The sequence below is a fragment of the Salmo salar genome, chromosome 28 (assembly GCF_965601325.2).
Source record: "Salmo salar chromosome 28, fSalSal1, whole genome shotgun sequence".
Lineage (NCBI taxonomy): Eukaryota > Metazoa > Chordata > Actinopteri > Salmoniformes > Salmonidae > Salmo > Salmo salar.
In genome coordinates, this window is record NC_138318.1 from 21,484,557 (window position 1) to 21,508,143 (window position 23,587).

Here is a 23,587-nt window from a genome sequence, read left to right on the forward strand (position 1 = left end):
CCTATAGGTCTTCAGTGTGTGACAGGTTAGTACAGTGGTGAACCTATAGGTCTTCAGTGTGTGACAGGTTAGTACAGTGGTGAACCTATAGGTCTTCAGTGTGTGACAGGTTAGTACAGTGGTGAACCTATAGGCCTTCAGTGTGTGACAGGTTAGTACAGTGGTGAACCTATAGGTCATCAGTGTGTGACAGGTTAGTACAGTGGTGAACCTATAGGTCTTCAGTGTGTGACAGGTTAGTACAGTGGTGAACCTATAGATCTTCAGTGTGTGACAGGTTTGTGATTTTGAAAGGACAGCAACCATAATACCAGCGCACTCATGTAGGAGGGTGCACTTCTTGTAAAACACAAAGGGCCAGTAGTGTACTGGAGGCTATACGCAGGTGTAAGCCGTATACCCAGGTTTTTTTCAGTGGGCATTGTGTATACTGACTTCTTAATCCATACTGATGCGTATCAAAGTAGTGTAGTGAAGGTATACGATTTATGTAGTACAATAGAGAAATCATGCACAAAGTAGCCTACACAATCGCAAAGCACGTGAAATATATTCACATGTGAGCAGCACACAACCTAGTTTCAGAAGAATATAATCTGCAGGCAGCAAGAGTGTGCAGTTCTCAGCTGGTTTTGGCATGGAGCAGCTCACAGAAGAATGACATAGGTAGCCAGTAGGGTAGGAAAGACATTTCAATTTATGATATCTAACAGGAAACGCTAACTAAGACAACAATGGGTATGCAAACCAGGTATTGAAAAAGTTTAGTCCGAAGTGTTGGTTAGTAGTTTGTGATATGCAATTGTCATCATGTGCAGTTTGCATCAGGGGCGTAGACATGGAAGGGCCTGTGTGGACGAAGGCCAACCCACTGGGGAGCCAGGCCCTGTCAGGCCCACCCAATCAGATTGATGTGGTTTAAACATTGTTGTGGACTTAGACCATCACATTTTTGTATTTTTTCTATTTAAAAAAAACTATGATTTTGAGAGTGAAAATCTGAAAAATCTATAGGAAAACTAATTAAAAAAAACTGGAAAACATAGGATTTTTCACACAGGGTGACTTTCCTTCGCTGGGCGGGTCGTTTGGGAACTTTTGGGGAATTTCTTTTTACCCACTTCTCCAGGCACCACTACACCACTGCATAGGGCCGATGGAAAGACAATCACACACAGCATGATGTTAAAGGATAAGCTGTCCATAAATTCAGACATAATAAGCCAGTAGGTCCCACATGCAAAAGGACTCCAGTGGTGTTTGCATATTTGCAGAAATCCATTCAGGTGTATTTTGTGGCTTTTGGCGAATGTGTTCTATGGCTTGTTTGTATAAAAGCCTACTGTAGCTCTGATTGGCTATAGCGCACCAGTCTGTGTAGACTCCGGTTCTGGACAAGACAGTTGTTTTTATTCAGTTTAATTTACTGCAGTGTCTATTCATTGTCCAAATGCACACTATATTGCTATAGAATTTTCACAAATGCCTTAGTATATATAATTCCCAAACATTCTAAGAATTTATGAAAATGTGAAAATGACCATATCTAAGTGGTAGCTTGTCAGAACTATTTTAAAAAGTGTCATTCTTCCTGGGTGTGCTAGACCGTGGGAAAATTACTGCTCGCTATTGCGCAGTGACCTGTTGGCCTTCAAGAAGGCAGAAGTTGCCATACGTTTTTGTAAAATCGGTCCCACCCATTAAGTAAAAATGTGATTGGTTGATTCCACTGTCACTCCAAAATGTTGCCCTAATACAGTTGAATGGCAGATGCCGTTATCTAGCTTCTGATGACCTAGCCAATAGCTGACTTAGCTAGCTAGATTTATCTCCCCAGAGACTAGCAAAGAAAAATCCTGATAGGATATTTTTTTCTCTTCAGTGTTAACCCTTTCATTTCCAACAAAAACTGAAGAGATTAAATCAGATCATTATTATAATCATTATTTTATAAATCCTTAGCCCTTCTCTGAAGGTGTAGAAGGCTCATTGTGCTCCACTGTGTTTGGGTTAGTAATAATTTGTATAGTGACTCTCTTATCCCTCAGCATGCCTTTATTCACTATTCTGAATGTCTGAAGAATCCATATGTTGTTCTGAAATATGAACACAGAAATACTGGACATTTTGAAGTCTTATTATGGTGGGGATTTGACAAAATTACAATTATTGTCTTTAATTGGACTCGCATTTTTATGGTCTCGGTCTTGACTCTGTCTCTGACCCCTTTTCCCCCGCCCGGTCTCGGTCTTGACTCGGTCTCGGCAACCCTCCAGTCTTGGTCTAGACTCGGATTCGATTTGCTCCGGTCTTGAATCGGTCTCGCTTTAGGTGGTTTTGAAGACAACACTGAAAAGCAGTACGTTACCTTGATGATAGGAGTTAAAAGGGAAAAGCAGTAAGTTATCTTGATGATAGGAGTTAAAAGGGAAAAGCAGTAAGTTATCTTGATGATAGGAGTTAAAAGCGAAAGGCAGTAAGTTCCATTGATGTTAAAAGTTAAAAAGGAAAAGCAGTAATTTACCTTGATGTTAAGAGTTAAGAAGGAATAGCAGTAAGTTACCTTGATGTTAAGAGTGTAGAGGTTAAAGCAGTACCTTGATGTTAGGAGTGTACAGGTTTCTGAGTGAGGACAGGGCAGTGGACAGGCCCTCTGTGCTGTAGGAAACCCACAGCCCCTGGAGGATGGACGAGGAAACCCCAACCTTCTTGCTTAGGCCCTGAAATATAGACATAATTTGAGCTGTCACTGCTTTGAGTTGTGCTGTGTGCATACGAAAGTGTGTGTGTGTGTGTGTGTGTGTGTGTGTGTGTGTGTGTGTGTGTGTGTGTGTGTGTGTGTGTGTGTGTGTGTGTGTGTGTGTGTGTGTGTGTGTGTGTGCGTCTGTGTGCGTCTGTGTGTGTGTCTGTAGGCAGTGTGGTTAGGTGAACCTTGAAGATGTGTGCTTTGAGGATGTGGTGTCCGAGTTCAATGGTCTGCTGTCGGTTCAGCTTGGTCTCCTGGCGAGAGAACCAGAAGGCTAGCAGGGTGTGGCCACTCCTACAGGGAGACAGGGAGGAACATAAACTATTCGCTTCTGCACAAATAGTTAGGGTTAGTAGATAGTTCGATGTAATGTTGTTGACAGTTAGTTGAACAGGCTTATTCCTGCTTATTCCCTACTGATTCTAGGAAACGTCCAACAGTGATTTCTGGAAAAGCTAGGAATTTGGGGAACGTTTTGGAACTCTATCTGAGACTACATCAGTCTCTCATATAGTACCCACCCCCCACACACCAGGAGACCCATCCACCCACTGACCTGGGGTCACACAGGAACTTGGTTTTCTCCCCCTCCTCCCTCCAGATCAGCCACTCCCTGAAGGATGGGTGAACAAACATCCTGGTCCCGTCCCTCCTCTTGACCAGGAACATGGCTAGGTTGTCTACGCGCTGTGTGAAGTCCTCCCAGTCCAGCGTAACCTGCAGCAAAGAGGGTGAAACCAAGAAACTTAGCTTCTTAGCTGTGCACATGCCCAGGAGATTTGCTAAGGCTGTTCTTTTTCACGGGCACTATCGTTGCTATCCGGTATACAACTGCACATGCACAGGTAATGTTAGCATGGTGGCTAAGTGTGACATGTTTTCCTATGGGAAATGCAAACGGTTCCCCGTCAGTGCAATAAGTGTATTTGCCTGCAGGGAGCCGGCATTGATAGCCTGGTAGATCTGTTCGTCAGTGAGGGGGTGGAGGGATGCCACGGCCACGTTGAGTAGGGGGAGGGCCCGTTCGAAGGACGACTGGGTAGGGAAACGCATGTTGCACTGCAGCAGGTACACCTCGGCCAGGTTGACGGGCACCACCTGGGAGCAATGAATCAATCAGATATTTTCTAGCAATAAATAAATCAATCAATCAGTCAGTCAATCATTATTATAGCATATTTCTTAGATAGGGAGTGCAATACAATGTTCTGTATAAAAAATGTAAATGGCACATACAGTGCCTTCAGAAAGTGTTCAGAGGCCTTGACTATTTCCACATTTGTTTACTTTACAGCCTTATTCTAAAATGGATTAAATAAAACATTTTCCTCATCAATCTACACACAATAGCCCATAGTTAAAAAAGCGAAATCTGGTTTTTAAACATTTTAGCAAATTTCTTAAAAATAAAAAACAGAAATACCTTATTTACATAAATATTCAGACCCTTTCATATGAGACTCGAAGTTGAGCTCCAGTGCATCCTGTTTCCATTGATCATTCTTGAGATGTTTCTACATTGTAGCCCACCTGTGGTAAATTCAATTGATTGGACATGATTTGGAAAGTCACACACCTGTCTATATAAGGTCCCACAGTTGACAGTGTATGTCAGAGCAAAAACCAAGCCATGAGGAAGAAACAAATTGTCCTTAGAGCTCCAAGACAGGAGTGTGTCGAGGAACAGATCTGGGGAAGGGTCCCCCAAAAAATCTGCAACATTTAAAGTCCCCAAGAACACAGTGGCCTCCATCTTTCTTAAATGGAAAAAGTTTGGAACCACCAAGACTCTTCCTAGCTGGCCGCCCGGTCAAACTGAGCAATCGGGGAGAAGGGCCTTGGTCAGGGAGATGACCAAGAACCCACTGGTCACTCTGACAGAACTTCAGAATTCCTCTGTGGAGATGGGAGAACCTTCCAGAAGGACAACCATCTCTGCAACACTCCACCAATCAGGCCTTTATGATAGAGTGATCAGACGGAAGCCAATGCTCAGTAAAAGGCACATGACAGCCCGCTTGGAGTTGGTCAAAAGGCACCTAAAGGACTCTCAGACCATAAGAAGCAAGATTCTCTGGTCTAATGAAACCAAGATTGAACTCTTTGGCCTGAATGCCAAGCATCACGTCTGAAGGAAGCCTTGCACCATCCCTACGGTGAAGAATATTGGTGGCAGCATCATGCTGTGGGGATGTTTTTCAGTGGCAGGGACTGGGAGAATAGTCAGGATCGAGGGAAAGATGAAGTACAGAGAGATCCTTGATGAAAACCTGCTCCAGAGCGCTCAGGACCTCAGACTGGGGCGAAGGTTCACCTTCCAACAGGACAACGACCCTAAGTACATAGCCAAAAACATGCAGGAGTGGCTTCAGGACAAGTCTTTGAATGTCCTTGAGTGGCCCAGCCAGAGCCCGGACTTGAACCCGATCAAACATCTTTGGACAGACCTGAAAATATATGTGCAGCGCCACTCCCCATCCAACCTGACAGAGCTTGAGAGGATCTGCAGGGAAGAATGGGAGAAACTCCCCAAATACAGGTGTGCCAAGCTTGTATCGTCATACCCAAGAAGACTCGAGGCTGTAATCGCTGCTTCTACAAAGTACTGAGTAAAAACCTATTTTTGCTTTATCATTATGGGGTATTGTGTGTAGATTGATGAGGGGGAAAACAATTTAATCAATTTTATAATAAGGCTGTAACGTAACAAAATGTGGAAAAACTCAAGGGGTCTGAATACTTTCCGAATGCATTGTATATACTGAACATGTAAAGTGTTGGTCCCATGTTTCATGAGCTGAAATAAAAGATCCCAGAAATCTTCCAAACGTACAAAAAGCTTATCTGTCTCATATTTTCTTCACAAATTTGTTTATATCCCGGTTAGTTAGCATTTCTTATTTGCCAAGATAATCCATCCACCTGACAGGTGTGGCATATCAAGAACCTTACAATAAAAGGCCACTCTAAAATGTGAAGTTTTGTCACACAACACAATGCCAAAGATGTCTCAAGTTTTGAGGGACCGTACAATTGGCATGCTGACTGCAGGAATGTCCACCAGAGCTGTTACCAGAGATTGTAATGTTCATAAGCTGCCTCCAATGTCGTTTTAGAGAATTTGGCTGTATGTCCAACTGGCCTCACAATCGCAGACCACGTGTAACCACGCCAGCCCAGGACCTCCACATCCGGCTTCTTCATCTGCGGGATCGTCTGAGACCAGCCACCCAGACAGCTGTTGAAACTGAGGAGTATTTCTGTCTGTAATAAAGCCCTTTTGTGGGGAAAAACTCATTCTGATTGGCTGGACCTGGCTCCCTAGTGGATAGGCCTGGCTCCCAAGTGGGTGGGCCTACTGATCGCTGCATCATGTGAAATCCATAAATTAGGGCCTAGTTGAATTGACTGATTACCTTATATGAGCTGTAACTCCGTAAAATCATTGAAATTGTTACATGTTGCCTTGTACTTTTGTTCGGTGTAATTAAAAGTAGGATAAAGAAAATAATAAAGACAAGATTAAAACTAAGGCAATAATTCCCCCCCCCCCCCCCCCCAGACAGGCTTACCTTGTAGCTGGAGCTCTTGAGGACCAGGTACCCCTTCTCTATAAGGTCAAAGGTGAGTTTTAGGTACAGGTAGGATCCCTGGCTGAGGGCCTTGAGGTGGGCGGAGAGCTTGCCGAAGGTGGTGTTGTCCATCTTGCCGTTTAGAGAGATGTTGTTCTGTATCTCAGGACTGCTGTGGATGCGGTGCAGGATATAACCCTGTAAATCCTGGTCTATAGCATCATTTTCCTCCAGACCATCCAGAGAGATATGGTGGAATGGGAGCAGCTTGGTGATCTCCTATAGAAGGGAAGTCAGGGAGGGGAGAGGGGAGGATGAAGGGAGAAGGAGGAAGAGGGGGGAATGATGGATGAAGGAGAGGAGGAAGGAGGAGGAGGAGAGAGGAGGATGAAGATGTATGGAAGAAGAAAGTGGGAGGAAGGGAGAAATGGAGGAAGGAGAGAGGAAGATGAAGGGGGGTTGGAAGAAGAAAAGTGGGGGAGGGAAAAAGATATATGGGCAGTGTAACAAGATGTACAAGCAATCTTCCACTGATGTCAATCTATTGACAAACTCTATCAAAAGACAATTATCCTTGCTGGTGTTAACAGTGTTAATCTTGTATGTTTTTACTTGCCACACGCTTACCGGAGGGGTAGAGGACTGTAATGCGTATAATGTGTCTACCTGTAATGTGGTCCTAACAGTGACCACCAGTTTGAGCCAGGGGGGAAACTTGCTGATGGTTTTGCTGAGGAATGAGACGATGGTGTCTCCGTAGTCAGGCTTGTGGAACTCTGCCTCATTTAACCCATCTATCAGGATGACCAGGTCATCTTCAGAGGCGATCTTCCTCTCTGAAAAACACACACAGAGAAAAGAGTCAATATGGACCAAAAAACCTGATTGCAAATGTTCTGCCTAATGTACTCTTGCTAAAATCAAGAATACATATGTGTTGAGGATCACGCCCACTGACAGAGTCACTAGGAGTAGAGACAGTTTTATCACCTTTGTAGAGAGCGTCCAGGGGTTCTAGTGGTGTCCCCCAAACGTCACCCTATTCCCTATATAGTGCACTACTTTTGACCAGAGATTCCCTATATAGTGCACTATTTTTAACCAGGGCCTATAGGGCTCTACTTTTAACCAGGGCCTATAGGGCTCTGGTCAAAAAAAGTGGAATATATAGGGAATAGGGTGACATTTGGGGGACACCCCTAGAACCCCTGAACGCTCTCTACAAAGGTGATAAAACTGTCTCTACCCCTAGTAAGCTACCATTTGCGACCAGAATTCACCTTTGTAGAAAGCATCCAGGGGTTCTACAACAGCAAGTAGAGTTTTCTATGATCAAGTTATGTAGGGGTGTATAATAGGAGCAGAGAGTTGTATCACCTTTGTAGAGGGCATCCAGGGGTTCTAGAACTCCTCTTCTGAAGGAGGCCAGGGGATCCTGAACGCAGGAGCGCAGACTGAGCATGCTCTGTAGCTGTGGCTCCCTGAGCAGCAGCTCTCTGTAGGCGATGAGCTGTGGCGAGCGACACAGCAATGCCGCCACGTTGTGGACAAACTCTGGAACCAGGCACGTGTAGGCGTTGTCCGCCTGGCAGTAGTGGTACGCCACCACCTGGGGGCGATAGAGAGGGGGGAGACATGATAGGTCAGTAAAAGGTGGTGGAAAATACAAGACTGGGTTATGGTCATTAGGTCACACTGTAGCAAAAACATTTAAAAATAAAATCTGCATTTCTTATTGGACCAAGTCCAGGTCAATACCTCAGATTGGTGCTTAATGAACACGATCCTGTTTTCTAGGTTTTGACAATAAGAATCAGGTTTTATAAACTGGCGCTGCTACAATTGATTTGGGAGTGAGTCAACTAGTTCATGGTGGATGATTGCAGTGTAATGAACATATTACGTCTCGTTTCTCCTTTCGGTTTTCAGCTAATAAATAATTCAGAGCTCCCTGCCATTGAGAAAAGATGAATGTGAATGAGTGTGTGTTTAATTGCATGTTTAGACGGACACCCAGAGGAGTCAAAAGTCTAAATGATTATCAGCACAACACAGATGAGTAATCTCAGTGTGTTTCTCTATAATAATACACTCTCAGCACGGTGAGCACAAAGCTTTATAAACTGCCATGAGCAGATAACACAAAGAACAGATGGGCGTGAAAGAGGAAAGGAGAGAAGAATAAAATGAAAAAGAGGAGGAGGTGAAGTGAAGCAATTAGAAAGCTGCGCCACCAGCAAGGTGTGTCCAGCTCGGGGACTATGACAGTTGACATGGACCCAGCGCCAGCCTCTGTTCCTCTGTTTCATCAAGGAAACCGCAGGGATAAAATAACAAATCAGGATAAAATGCTAATTGAGTCACAGAGGAATGAAACAGGGCTTAAAACAAAGGGAGAAAAGTGGGAGCGGGCTCAATTATTAATGCATCGAGTTAACAAGATATAATAGCTTGGCTGGGAAATGGCTTTCTGCAGGTATACATATTTCATAAGGCTCCCTGGCAAAGTTGTTTTTTCTCTTTTAAACACATCTGCATAATGCAGCAGTCTGGGGAGAGGAATGGGGCTGGGGCTGGGGCTACAGATGGCAAGGCGCGTCTGTCACCCCCATTTAGGGGACATGGGAAGCTGAGGCTATGGTATGATGTGAGTGGTGTGGGGACTTAGAGAAGCCACTAAGCACCGCCTCACACATCATTCATATTTAACTTCAGACTAGACAGGTTCATAAATGTTAACACGTTTACTCCACTGAAAGAGAAAGAGTTATTAGAAAGAATGTTTCTAGGCCAAACTGGATGTTTGCAATTAAAACAGCTAGCCTTGTATACTGATGTCTCAAATGTGCTGTGAAACTGGTCCAAAATCCAGACTCGCATGTCACTTAGTATTAAGACGTGTTGGGCATGCATTCTAACTGGTCTGCTAGCTTGGCAATGAGGGTATAATTGTTTTCGGAGAGTCATCTTTTTTTACCTGAGATGCCAGTCTCCTCATGGCCTCCTCCTGGCGTCGTCTCATTTCAGGGGTCCCGGGACAGCTGCCCCCTCCCAAGGTACCCGTGCTATAGGCCGGCTGGGGCTGAGTAAGGGGGAGCTCTCCATCTGAGAAGAAGCATAGAAGGAAGAGGATTTAACCAATGGCATGTTTGTCAAACCATTTTTATATCACCTTAAAGGGTCAATCTGCCGTTCCAACAATAGCAAAGCATGCACTCCGCCTCTGTTTTGTTCAACAGAAATGTTTTTTAGAAACTTTATTGAAAGCTGACTTGTTGTTTGTGGCCATTTTAATAGCACTCTCTATTCATGAGTATCTGAGCCTACGTTTGGGAGAGGCCTGCGGAGAGTCAGAGGCGATCTGTCTCATGCGCGTTCCGTGGCAGCTCAGCGCCACCAGACGAGAGATGATGGCTGTCTTGCCATAGCCAATGTTGCCCACGACAACTACGCCGAGGTTGGTGATGTTGTTGCCTCTGTTGAGATGGGCATCGACCTCCTGGAACAGCCAATCACGGCCGGTGAAGACGGAGTCCATGGTGATGCTGGGCACCTCGAAGAGGAGGGGCTTCAGGGAAATGTCAGGTGGCCGGTATGGGGCAAACCGCACTGGAAGGTCAGGGGGGCGAGAGAGAGAGAGAGGACGGACAGTTACAATGGTTGCTCTTTATTTTACAGAGAAATGCTGCCACTACATTAAGATAATGAGTGTGTAAGGCCTATAGTGAGTCCTGACTGTCACGGGACTTCCTCCTACTGCTGTAATCACTACTGTAATCACTGCTGTAATCATGTGTGACAGAGAAGAGATTCAAGAGAAATATTAATTTGTTACACAATTGAAACCTGTATGTCCTAACACAAATGCTATTATTTTTCCTCACTAGGGGGAGTCATTAGATAAACGTCGGGTCTTTCAAAGACTGTCTGGGCATCCGTTCATCTGAACACGAGTAGTATTAAAAAACGAATGGATGTAAACTATGTTTGGACTAAAATATATCTCTGGAGATGAGAGAAGAACCAAATCTAAACAGGAGTCCTGCTTCTGTATCTTGTCTTTCAGGACAGATTCTCTTAATTTGACAGTTCGCTGTATTATCTGAAACAACATCAGTGGAATCATGGACAAAAGGCATGTTGCCAGACATGTAACCAGATTAAAGTAAAGTAAACTTACGTGATTGGGATTGCCAGGCATGGTTGTTAGCAGAAGCTGGGACAAACAGAAGTGAGAGACAAGAGGAGGCAATGAAAGAACAGACAGGGTCATGGAAAGCATAACAGAATGGACACTGGCAGCCGTATGCAGTATGCTAATGGTGCAGAGCAGGGTTGGTGGTCAAAGGTCAATTACATTTCAATTCAGGAAATAACTGAAATTCCAACTCTAATTCCGATGAAGAACTGGAATATGGAACCGGCCCCTAACCCTGGTACAGAGAGCCGCATGAAGAGATGGAGACTGCAGCATCAGATATCAACTAATATGCTATAATAACATCTCCAGATCCATCTATTGTAAGGCAGTACACTCCCAAAAAGAAATATCCTGTGGTCAAGTGATATCTATCTATTGGTTTAGGGCAGGCAACACAGTACAGTATAAATGCAATAGACAGACCATGAGTCAGGGCTGGGGAGAACACGTGTGATTAACTGTGTGTGTGTTACATAAGGAGCATCAGAATATAATGAGCTCCAATTCCTGTTATTTATATAATATATTCCTTCCCAAAATGTACAAAGTGCTGGGCCAAACATGTTTTACAGCTAAGCCAATAATAATAATAATAATAATAATAATAAGATGGGAAAAATGGTTGATGACTGCAGAGTAGTATAGATATACCCGGGGAAAAAGCTACTTTCAATCTGTGAATATAGCCTGACATCAGCGGCACAATATATTATGTATATACGGTCTAACACAACTTGATAAACTCGATTTAGCTGAATCACCACAAAAAAGCTGACAATACACAAACATGGACACACAGACAGAGACACAGAGACACACACACTGAGCCTTGGCATAAAACAGTTGCTGGGACTGATGCAGCACACCATCTCAAATCTTTCCTGCATTGCTATCCTTCAATTGATCCTAAGACTGATTAATAACATCTCGTAGACTATGAAAGAGTGTCGTAGATATCAGTAATGGAAAAAATGAAAACACCCAACACTTTCCCTTCACTGTGTTAGTTAGACCAGGCACCGGCTATAGCAGATGTCAATTAATACGGTGTCCTGCATTAAGTGGTGCTAATCTCATTAAGTGACTAAATGCCAGCGCCAATACAGCGCTGGCATTTAGTCTCCTCTCCCACTGTAATCACCTCACACAAGATACTACTCAGCACTAGCAGTTGTCTATGGCAAAGACCATTAAGCATTAGGCCTATTAGCTAAGTCATAGTGCCTCTGCTCGTCTGCTGCAAGGTGATAAAATCCTAGAAACATGGCTGCCATGTTGTGAGCAGGAAGGAGGGAGCATGGAGCGGGTCTGTGGGGGGTGCTGTATCTGGAGCTGCATCACTTCCTGCTTAGACAAGGCTGTGAGAGGTATAAGCCTAGGGATCACTCTGCTCCTCTCCTCTCCCCCTGACCAGCTAGACAGAGTGGTATCTCTGTGTGTGTACGTGTCCAGACGGAAAGGCTCACTCAGACACTTTAATTATTCACTAGGTGAGGATGACAGAGCAGGGGAGGCTGAAAGAATGGAGGGAGGTGAGGAGGAGTGGTACTTCAGTCTGCTCCATATGAAGGACCAGGGTTACATTAGGCCCAGACAGCTCTACTCCACAGATGTGCGTTTGTGTGTCTGCCTTCGTGCGTAGATGCCTACATTTGCATGCATGGATTTTTGTGCCTGCATATGTGTGTCTAGAATGAGTGTATTAGGTGGGCGGCAATCTAAGAAACTGCATCTGCCTGATTCACCAGGTCTATCACCATCTCTTGCTAAGCTACTGTACCATGGCCGTTTCCCAAATGGCACCCTATCATCTAGTGCACTACCTTTGACCAGACCCCTATGGGCCCTGTTCAAAAGTAGTTCACTAAATAGGGAGCCATTTGGGACACATATTCTCTTCTCCCTGCTATCTTCACTCTGACTCACTCACTGGGCTTAAAACAGCATCACTGAGCTAGTCTCTTGATTTCCCTGACAGCATCAAACAACATAAAACAAAGGAAGTGAAGCAGTGCCAACCAAGGAGGACGCTTCAGCATTTGGTTACCATCTGACATGCACAACAACCCTCTCATACATACTCACTATAGTATAGCAGCTATGTGTTGCTCTCTTCGCGACCATACCTACTTTATAGCAGACAATTTGTTCTCCTTTACAACTCTCTGTGCGGCCATACCAACTAGTTAAGTAAGTCTCTCTCTCTGAAGTAAGTGGGTGTAGTGGTGTAGTTTACTCAGGAAGGTTGCTAACACTGATCGGAAGAGGCAAGGAGCATGCCTGGATGCAGTGGGCCGGCGTGTAAACACACTTGGCTGCGCTTAGGAGAGGAGAAAAAAAAGTGACTGTAGAGCTCGGAGAGTACCAGGCCTAGAGCCCTCTACTCTGCAGCTGGCTAGGGGGAGCCCACACACACATGCAGAAGCACGCACGCTTATGTGATATAATTATTATTTTGTAGATGTGTTATGGAGACACACAGCTAAGTGGGAACTTTAAAAGCACTTGAGGCAGCAGCTTGCTGTATCCCTATACTGTATGACTGGATAGCAGAAGACTGTGATGAGTTCATTAGTGGCTAAATAAGTAAAGGAAGAATGGTGAGGGGAGAACATTAGGGTTCTCCCAAATGTCACCCTTTTCCCTTTATGGTGTACTACTTTTGACCAGGGCTCTGTTATGCAGGCCATATCATAATGACCCAGGACTGATTGAGCCAGTGGACTCATTGAGGACAGAGTGTTCTGCTCTGCTTTGCTCCATGTGTATTATATCTGGACTCATTGAGGAGAGACAGATTGCTCTGCTCGGTCATAGACGTGTCTGTAGATTAAGCAGTGGAGCATAGTAGTCTGCTCACCTAACCCATCTTGACGCATACGAGAACGTAACACTCTCACACACCTACACAGATGCACTGAATATACACTGACTGCACTTGGATCTAGGAGGCGGTCTGCCCTCTCTTTCTATTAATATGGGTGCATCCCAAATGGCACCCTATTCCCTATATATTGCACCTTTGACCAGAGCCCTATATATAGAGAATAGGGTGTCATTTGGGAAGCAACCTGTCTCTTCTGAAGGGCTATAGTGCTCCTGTCTTACCTCTGATGTCGGTCTGGGCATGGCCTGGCCCGGTGTGTGTGTTCTGTCGATTCATGCGCATCGACGTGCGCAGCGGAGTGTGTCTCTGATCATCCAGGTAGGTCAGGTCCTCCAGGTGAGCCGAGCTGGTGGCTGAGGGAGTGTGTGTGCGTGTGCGTGTGTGTGTGTAGGACAGGTGGGGACAGGAGAGGAGAGAAAGAAACTGTTAGCTTTGATTCACATACAGTATTATGCTAGCTCACGCCAGCATCCTGAGGCGGTTTGGTCGTCAAGACTGAGTAAGTTCACAGTAAAGTTTAGAGAGGAAGGCAGGAGGGAGGGATGCAATATGGCTGTTACATGGACCTGTCCCCCTCCCCCCTCTGAACGGCTGTTCCATGGGCTTGTGAGAGGAGGCAGATGCCACCCAGACCCTGTGGATTAATTAGCTCTGCAGACAAATGTCTTATTCATGGAGAAAAATCCTTCACACTGACACTGCTGCTTGTTCACACCATGCTGTGTCTGCAGACCAGCTCTACTCTGGGGGCCACTGCATTGTCAATGAGATTACAGAGGCTGGTGTGTGTGTGCGAGGGGGGGGTCAGTTCCCTCAACCCACCAATCCACCACATCAGTGGGAGCTGCAGCCTCAAAGCCAGTCAGAGTCAGAGGAGGACATATGTATGACTAAGTGGACTATCAATTATAAGGTATGTCTACAGCAATGTCAGACCACAGCTTTGAGAGAGAGAGAGAGAGAGAGAGAGAGAGAGGAGAGAGAGAGAGAGAGAGAGAGAGAGAGAGAGAGAGAAACATTAATTACTCTACTCTCAGAGCATGGAGGTCAATCACACCATGAGGCACTGTCTTCTTTGAAACTCTACCTGAATAGATCCACAGATGCATCATGGAGTGAGGAAGGAGAGGAACGGGGTCAAGCATGACTCCTATTGACTCCCTCTCAGATCAGCCCTAACTCGTCAGTAGCATCTATCCAGGCAAACTGCACCCAGGTTGGAAGTATAATATAATCCACAGGGAGAGATCTAGAGAGGTATGCTGGGATCAGATCAGTCTAACACTGGTCTCTTCCTCCTCTGTCCGTCTCAGAAGGTTCACCTCCCAGCAGCTTGTGTGCATCACCAGCTTAGTGTTAATGCTCCAGTAGTATGTGTGTCTGTGTTGTTGATTGCAGTGAGTCACTACAGCAAACCAGCCATGGAGTCAACCAATGATGAAGCTCACAGCACAGCTTTCCCAAAATGGAGGGAAGACAGCAGCTGGGAATGCTGGGGGCTTGGCCCTAGACCTTACTGGAATGGGGTGGCCATGGTCATGGAACTGGGTGATGTAAGTCCCAAACTGCACCCTATTCCCTATATAGTGCACTACTTTTGATCAGAGCCCTATGGGCCCTGGTAAAAAGAATAATATTGCACTAAATAGGAAATAGGGTGTCATTTGGGACACAGACGGGTTTGTTCAGATAAGAAACGCCACTCCTACTACCCCTACGCTAGCCTGGTCCGTTTGTGATGTATAGCCTACATGTTTGGCATGACAATGACCATAGTAGTTGGCAAGACAGCACAAACAGATCTGGGTACATGTTACCACTAAAGACAAAAGGTCAAAGATAATGGTTGGGCTTAGGAATACAGTCAGGAGCTAAGTTCAAACTCTCCCTTTCCCTTTCTTCAACTGGGTTTGAATCTGAGGAGGACTGAGTTGTGAGTTGAGTTCACTATCTATCAGCAATGCAGTGTCTGTGCCGATGCAGCTAAGATAGCACAACTAGCGTGCTCAGTGGAAATGGAGGGGGAAAAGTGTGAGAGAGAGAGAGAGAGAGGAGAGAGAGACATCATGATGAAATGACTCCTGGTGCTGAATAGCATGGTGGAGACCTCACCCAGCTGTGTGCGTGAATGCGCATCTTCCTGCTTTAACAACCCGGTGATAAAACACATGTCCAGGAACATTGCTGCTCTTTGATATACATCCAGGCTGGGCAGTAGGCCTGAGACCTCAACAGTCCAGACAGTTATCCCACAACACATTTCAGAAATGAACTAAATGCTATTGTCTCCCCTAAAATGTCATGCCGCCCAATCTTCCTCTCCCTTTACAAGGGGAAATAGAGGTATTGACATTTCTAGTGTAATATTTCCACAATACAGGTTGCATACCAAATTGTACCCTATTGCTATTTAGTGCACTCATTTTGACCAGGACCCATACGGCTCCATTTTGGATGCACCCTAAATTATTAATATCTACAGAGGTGAAAATTCTAAAGAATGGCATGGTCCAAAACCTGATGGGTTACTGACTATGTTTTATTAGTCTGGTCTTCAAGTCCAAAGAGTTTGAAGAGAATGTACATTTTTCAATGAGAGGTTTCTATTCATTTCTGTCCTATTCCACTTAAAATACTACTGAGATGACTGTGAACGAGACAGAAAAGGTATCCTCCTTTATCCTTTAAGATGATATATTTCCTCCCTCCTTCACCCTCTCTCTTTTCTCTCCATCCCTCTCCTCCCTCCATCCCTCTCACACTCTCCCAACAAGTTTCTCTCTCATTAGGTATTAAAGTACCCCCCCTCCTCATTTTCCACCTCTGCAGCCTCCCATTCCTCTCACGCCACGGTCTCAGCTAGTTCTCTCCTCCTGCACTTCAAAGCAGTGTCTCTCTCCCTCTCAGTGACTCGGGGGGATAGAAACGGTTAATGCCTGAAGCTCTGATGTTCCTCTGCCGTGGGAGACCAGCCAATCCACGGCCTCCTCTCCTCCCTCCTTTCTTCCATCCCTCGCTCTTCTTCCCCTTTGTGGAGGAGATAGCTCTCCTTCTTTCCCTACCTCCTAATTCATCCACTTCTCTCCTCCTTCTCACTCCCATTCCACCACTCACAAGGATCATTCTACTGTAGGCCTGGATAAAATAAATCCTCTCTCCTTCTTTCGCTCCTCTCCCTCCCTCGCTGTCGCTCTCACCTCATCTCATGTAATGTTACTCCTCGAGCAGCTCTTGAGCCCACTCCTCCTGCCTGCTCTGTCTTTTTTCAAGGACTCATTATTGAAGCAGGAGAATAGATTGAAGCTCATTCTCTCTAAACCACTGTCTGTACACCCACTAAATGGCTGTCAGACAGACAGTTAGATATTAGAACATGGCTAACATAGAGAGCAGGTCAGAACTGATATGTGTGATGTATATTACTCCTTATAGTGAAACTGTTCCATTATCTACTCTAGCACACTGCTAAGAATTAAACAATACACTGGGAGTTCATTCTGAGCGGTATGTTAGTATTGACATTGTCGGAACCCCACTGCATCTTCGCAATACTGTAACGTCTGAAGGGAAGGCTCAGTAATACAGCTCATCTCCAATGAATGTCTCGGCTCTGAATAGCAGGACAATAATACAATCAAATCCATCAGGAACGGCAGCCTGTTATGTAACTTCACATTTTAAGATGCATTTAGCCATACTTTGGGGAATAAGCTATTTGAGGCATGCTATAAGTGTCCTAACTAGACACACATATACATTTTCTATGTAACGTTCCCCTCAACATTCAGATACAATTGACAGAACGTGCAAAATATATATATTTTTCCTGGAATCAAACAATAGAGCTCTATGCTGAGAATGAGACTGTCATCATTATCTTGCGCCGTTTAGATAAATAGGGGAAGGAAGGACACTGCATAAGGTCGCAGTCAAGGTTAATCTGTAGGTCAACGGCAAAGGTCAAAGGATTAAGATAGAGGTGTGTACAGTAGGAACAGACGAAGCAGGAAGAGCGAGGAAGAGGGTGGGACTCACCTGCGACGGAGTTAGGGCGAGGCATGAGGTACAGAGGGATGGAGTGACCGGAATGGGAGGACATGCTGTCCAGGTGTCTCTCTGGGATCTTGTTGAGGCTGTAGGTTGAGGCAGCCATGTTCTCATCCACGCGGTACAGGAACGAGTCAGTGCCAGACTTCTGGCTCTGCCACAGTTTCAGGTTACTGCCACGCGAAAAACCCCCCTCACCGTATTTACCCCCCCGCTCAGCGTTCTCTGAGTAGCTGGTCAGGGTGGCTGGAAGGAAGGAACAATGGGAGTAGAGGAGAGGGGTCAGAGTGTAGGGAAGGAGAGGTTGCCTCTGCTACGACCATGCTTAATGTCCCAACGTCACAACCAATCATATACAGTCGTGGCCAAAAGTTTTGAGAATGACACAAATATTAATTTTCACAAAGTCTGCTGCCTCAGTTTGTATGATGGCAATTTGCATATACTCCAGAATGTTATGACGAGTGAGCAGATGAATTGCAATTAATTGCAAAGTCCCTCTTTGCCATGCAAATGAAATGAATCCCCAAAAACATTTCCACTGCATTTCAGCCCTGCCACAAAAGGACCAGCTGGCATCATATCAGTGATTCTCTCAATAACACAGGTGTGAGTGTTGATGAGGACAAGGCTGGAGATCACTCTGTCATGCTGATTGAGTTCAAATAACAGACTGGAAGCTTCAAAAGGAGGGTGGTGCTTGGAATCATTGTTCTTCCTCTGTCAACCATGGTTACCTGCAAGGAAACACGTGCCGTCATCATTGCTTTGCACAAAAAGGGCGTTCACAGGCAAGGATATTGCTGCCACTAAGATTGCACCTAAATCAACCATTTATCGGATCATCAAGAACTTCAAGGAGAGCAGTTCAATTGTTGTGAAGAAGGCTTCAGGGCGCCCAAGAAAGTACAGCAAGTGCCAGGACCGTCTCCTAAAGTTGATTCAGCTACGGGATCGGGGCACCACCAGTACAGAGCTTACTCAGGATTGGCAGCAGGCAAGTGTGAGTCCATCTGCATGCACAGTGAGGCAAAGACCTTTGGAGGATGGCCTGGTGTCAAGAAGGGCAGCAAAGAAGCCACTTCTCTCCAGGAAAAACATCAGGGACAGACTGATATTCTGCAAAAGGTACAGGGATTGGACTGCTGAGGACTGGGGTAAAGTCATTTTCTCTGATGAATCCCCTTTCCGATTGTTTGGGGCATCCGGAAAAAAGCTTGTCCGGAGAAGGCAAGGTGAGCGCTACCATCAGTCCTGTGTCATGCCAACAATAAAGCATCCTGAGACCATTCATGAGTGGGGTTGCTTCTCAGCCAAGGGAGTGGGCTCACTCACAATTTTGCCTAAGAAAACATCCATGAATAAAGAATGGTACCAACACATCCTCCGAGAGCAACTTCTTCCAACCATCCAGGAACAGTTTGGTGACAAACAATGCTTTTTCCAGCATGATGGAGCACCTTGCCATAAGGCAAAAGTGATAACTAAGTGACTCGAGGAACAAAACATCGATATTTTGGGTCCATGGCCAGGAAGCTCCCCAGACCTTAATCCCATTGAGAACTTGTGGTCAATCCTCAAGAGGCGGGTGGACAAACAAAAACCCACAAATTCTGACAAACTCCAAGCATTGATTATGCAAGAATGGGCTGCCATCAGTCAGGATGTTGCCCAGAAGTTATTTGACAGCATGCCAGTGCGGATTGCAGAGGTCTTGAAAAAAAAGGATCAACACTGCAAATATTGACTCTTTGCATCAACTTCATGTAATTGTCAATAAAAGCCTTTGACACCTATGAAATGCTTGTAATTATACTTCAGTATTCCACAGTAACATCTGACAAAAATATCTAAAGACACTGAAGCAGCAAACGTTGTGGAAATTAATATTTGTGTCATTCTCAAAACTTTTGGCCACGACTGTACAGTGCATTCGGAAAGTATTCAGACCCCTTGACTTTTTCCACATTGTGTTACGTTACAGCCTTATTCTAAAATGTATTACATTCATTTTTTTCTCATCTACACACAATACCCCATAATGTCAAGGCAAAAACATATTTTTTTAAATGTTTGCAAATGTATTCAAAATAAGAAACTGACATAAGTAGTCAGACCCTTTACTCAGTACTTTGTTGAAGCACCTTTGGCAGCGATTACATCCTCGAGTCTTCTTGGGTATGATGCTACAAGCTTGGCACACCTGTATTTGGGGAGTTTCTCCCATTCTTCTCTGCTGATCCTCTCAAGCTCTGTCAGATTGGATGGGGAGCGTCCTGTCCTGTTGGAAGGTGAACCTTCGCCCCAGTCTGAGGTCCTGAGCGCTCTGGAGCAGGTTTTCATCATGATCTCTCTGTACTTTTCTCTGTTAATCTTTCCCTCGATCCTGACTAGTCTACCAGTCCCTGCAGTTGAAAAACATCCCCACAGCATGATGCTGCCACCACCATGCTTCACCGTAGAGATGGTGCCAGGTTTCCTCCAGACGTGACACTTGGCATTCAGGCCAAAGAGATCAATCTTGGTTTCATCAGACCAGACAATCTTGTTTCTCATGGTCAGAGTCCTTTAGGTGCCTTATGAGGAGTGGCTTCCATCTGGCGCTGATGGGTGGAGTGCTGCAGAGATGTTTGTCCTTCTGGAAGGTTCTCTCATCTCCACAGAGGAACTCTGGAGCTCTGTCAGAATGACCATCGGGTTCTTGGCCACCTCCCTGACCAAGGCCCTTCTCCCCTGATTGCTCAGTTTGGCCGGACAGCCAGCTCTAAGAAAAGTCTTGGTGGTTCCTAACTACTTGTATTTAAGAAGGATGGAGGCTACTGTGTTCTTGGGGACCTTCAATGCTGCAAAAAATGTTGGTACCCTTCCCCAGATCCCAGATCTGTGCCACAATCCTGTCTCGGAGCTCTACGGACAATTTCTTCGACCTCTTGGCTTGGTTTTTGCTCTGACATGTACTGTCAAATGTGGGATCGTATAAAGATAGGTGTGTGCCATTCCAAAACATGTCGAATCAATTTAATTTACCACAGGTGGACTCCAATCAAGTTGTAGAAACATCTCAAGGATGATCAATGGAAACAGGATGCACCTGAGCTCAATTTCGACTCTCATAGAAAAGGGTCTGAAAACGTATGTAAATAAGGTTCAGTTTATTGCCAAAATTTAGAAAATCCTGTTTTCACTTTGTCATTATGGGGTATTGGTCTGACTATATGTATGCATGTGTGCGTTCATGTGTGTGTGTATATATAGCCCATCCCCCTCACCGATGATGCCGCTGTCCCGGCTCTCCAGGGTGGAGGTGGGGCTGGTGACAGATCCGTAGGCGTGGTCCTTGTTGCCCTGGTTACCCCCAGGCATGGCACCATCGGCACCGGGCGGCAGGGTGGAGCAGGGGGAGCCGGCCGGGGGGGAGGCTGTGCTGCTGGTCAGGGTGGAGCACGGACTGATCCTCTGGTTACCAGCCAGGTCCTGGAGGAGAAATACACAAAGTCAGTGCCCAAGCCCGTGCCCATACACACTCCCCAGAAAACCAAGACGATTGAGCCCACCATCAATAGGAGAGGAGCAAATTACCACCACAAGGTAATGGAGGAAGTAATCACATGTTGAGTCTCTCGGTTTCAAACATCTCTGGCTCTAGTAAGCACTGAGCCTGGTAGTGGAGACTGGAAACCATGCTACTGTCTTCCATTGCGTTCTGTGTAGGTGTATAATTATCTGGGACCAATAGTACTGAAGCTTCCATTTGATCTCTAGCAGCAGAATGATTCCACAGCCTTGCTGAGAGAGAGAGAGCTTTAAACAGTTCCTGACCCTTCCCCCATTGGATGTTACCTGTCACAATGTTACTACCCCCTGCCGTGCCCCTCCCTGATGTCAGCTCAGGTTAGGATGAGAGGGCACGACAGGGAGAGAGGCATTCTGGCATGGCTAATCTACACGCTCACACACACACACGCTCACACACACACATAGACACACACACACACACACACACACAGTCATTATTTGTAAGGTAAAGGACTCTCAGTTCACGTAGCTGCCTAGTGCTTCAAAAACAGGTTTATTGTGCAAATATACTGTGTAAATATCCTACTGTAAATGAGTTGGAGTGCCTTCCTTGTATTTAAATGTATGCTATTTGTACTCTATTTTTATTCCATTGAGCTTATTTGTTATTATGCTTAACTTACTTAAATCTTATTGTTATTATGTCGCATTGTTGAGAGGTGAACCTGCAAGAAAGCATTTCAATGTACTGTGTACCATGTGCATATGACATATACACTTAATCTATTGTAGAAGACCATGGCTCCCCCTCACACGCCCTCCCATAGCCTCAACTCAACCCCAAGCCTCAACTGCTTAGCCCCCTTTGTATCCAGTCTATGTAACAGTCAGACTGCCCCTGGTCTTCCTGGTCAGTGTGAGTCAGTCAGAGCTGTAGTGACAGGACAGCAGAAAGCCAGGTCAGGTCGCATGCTGTCCATTACGTGTTCCCTCTCATCTCAGCCAACCCCCCCCCCCCCCCCCCCCCCACACACACACACACACACTCCTGGGGCCTACGGGGGTTGGGGCCTCTACAGTCAATGAGTTGGGCAGGCCCAGAAAGAGCTGTCCCCTACTCAGGGTTTGGAAGAGAGCAGTCAATCGGCACATTTACAGGGTCAGTCTGTGAGAAGCTAGCAGAAAACGAACACACACAGCACCTCTATTCAGCAAGCAGCATAACCTCCATCTGCTGGGCTAGTGCACTCTGGTTTGCATCCCAAATGGCACCCTATTCCGTATATAGTGCACTACTTCAAATGTATAGCACTACATAGGCAATAGGATGCCATTTGGGACATCTCCTCTGTGTGTTAGTCTGACCATTTGACCTTAAAATGCACGGTAGAATTGGATTGAACTTGGATGCTTGGATCTTTGCCTTGCTGAGGCAGAGACGTGGAGAGGCAGAGGGGTGGAGAGGGGTCAGGCAATTAATGGCCGGCTTTCTGGAGGTTGAGAAGGTCACCTTCCTCCCTAAGCCAATAGGCTTTAGCGATCCTGCAGAGATCCCAGCTACTGTAACAATCCTACCTACTGTAGCCAAACTGAAAGTTTATCGTATATTGATTTTTACAGTTAAAGGAAACGTATCCTTTAATATCCTCATATTGCCGCCCTTGAGAGGTTCAATGTATTTTCATGGATCAAAAAAAAAAAAAAGATACTTAGGGCAGGCTATATTTGTGAAGAAAATATTGGAAAATTTGACTTTGTAGAGGGAGCACACACGGCAGGGGTCCACGATGAGTCACCACCCTTATCCCAAATGGCACCCTATTCCTTACATTGTGCACTACTTTTCACTCTCTAGAGTGAGAAGCCACTTGAATGAACCTCTCTCACATACCTCTCTATACACCCCCACCACTACAGCGTAACAGCACTAACATCTAGCAGGCGCTATCAGTCTAATCGGTTAGCCACACTGCGTCAGCCCATACCTATACAGTCCATAACACACCTAGCTGAAGCAACAGCTAGCGCTGTCCGTCCCCTCTCTCCCTCCCTCAATTCAAGGGCTTTATTGGCATGGGAAACATATGTTAACATTGCCAAAGCAAGTGAAATAGATAATAAACAAAAGTGAAATAAACAATAAAAATGTACAGTAAACATTACAGTCACAGAAGTTCCAAAAGAATAAAGACATTATACATGTCATATTATGTCTATATACAGTGTTGTAGTGATGTGCAAATAGTTCAAGTACAAAAGGGAAAATAAATACGGGTTGTATTACAATGTTGTTTGTTCTTCACTGGTTGCCCTTTTCTTGTGGCAACAGGTCACAAATCTTGCTGCTGTGATGGCAAACTGTGGTATTTCACCCAGTAGATATGGGAGTTTATCAGAATTGTTTTTTGTTTTTGAACTGTCTCTCTCTCCCTCTCCTGTAAAACGTAGACGTGTCAAATTAGGTTTGAGGTACAGAAAGCAGCTCATCTGCTGTTTAAATGTACTTATTTAAATGTGCCACTTATTGTGGCAAGATATACAGTGCCATCGCAAACTCTTCTAAAATTGATTAAATTGTTTTTTTCCCCTCATCAATCTACACACAATACCCCATAATG

General features: G+C 45.2%; 1 protein-coding gene across 6 annotated transcripts in view; it reads right to left on the bottom strand.

Annotated features, from left to right (window-relative positions):
• Positions 1-23,587, bottom strand: part of tanc2b (tetratricopeptide repeat, ankyrin repeat and coiled-coil containing 2b) — a 251,693-nt gene that overhangs the window by 21,058 nt on the left and 207,048 nt on the right. For all 6 annotated transcript variants that reach the window (XM_014179855.3, XM_014179853.3, XM_014179852.3 and 3 more), the window contains 13 exons: positions 20,723-20,927; positions 17,442-17,699; positions 13,628-13,759; positions 10,499-10,534; positions 9,646-9,927; positions 9,296-9,423; positions 7,696-7,927; positions 6,985-7,154; positions 6,319-6,597; positions 3,677-3,844; positions 3,303-3,463; positions 2,932-3,040; positions 2,598-2,720 (listed from right to left, as the gene is read on the bottom strand). In XM_014179855.3, the coding sequence (XP_014035330.1) occupies positions 2,598-2,720; positions 2,932-3,040; positions 3,303-3,463; positions 3,677-3,844; positions 6,319-6,597; positions 6,985-7,154; positions 7,696-7,927; positions 9,296-9,423; positions 9,646-9,927; positions 10,499-10,534; positions 13,628-13,759; positions 17,442-17,699; positions 20,723-20,927 (2,283 nt within the window). The remainder of the gene's footprint in view (positions 1-2,597; positions 2,721-2,931; positions 3,041-3,302; positions 3,464-3,676; positions 3,845-6,318; positions 6,598-6,984; positions 7,155-7,695; positions 7,928-9,295; positions 9,424-9,645; positions 9,928-10,498; positions 10,535-13,627; positions 13,760-17,441; positions 17,700-20,722; positions 20,928-23,587) is intronic.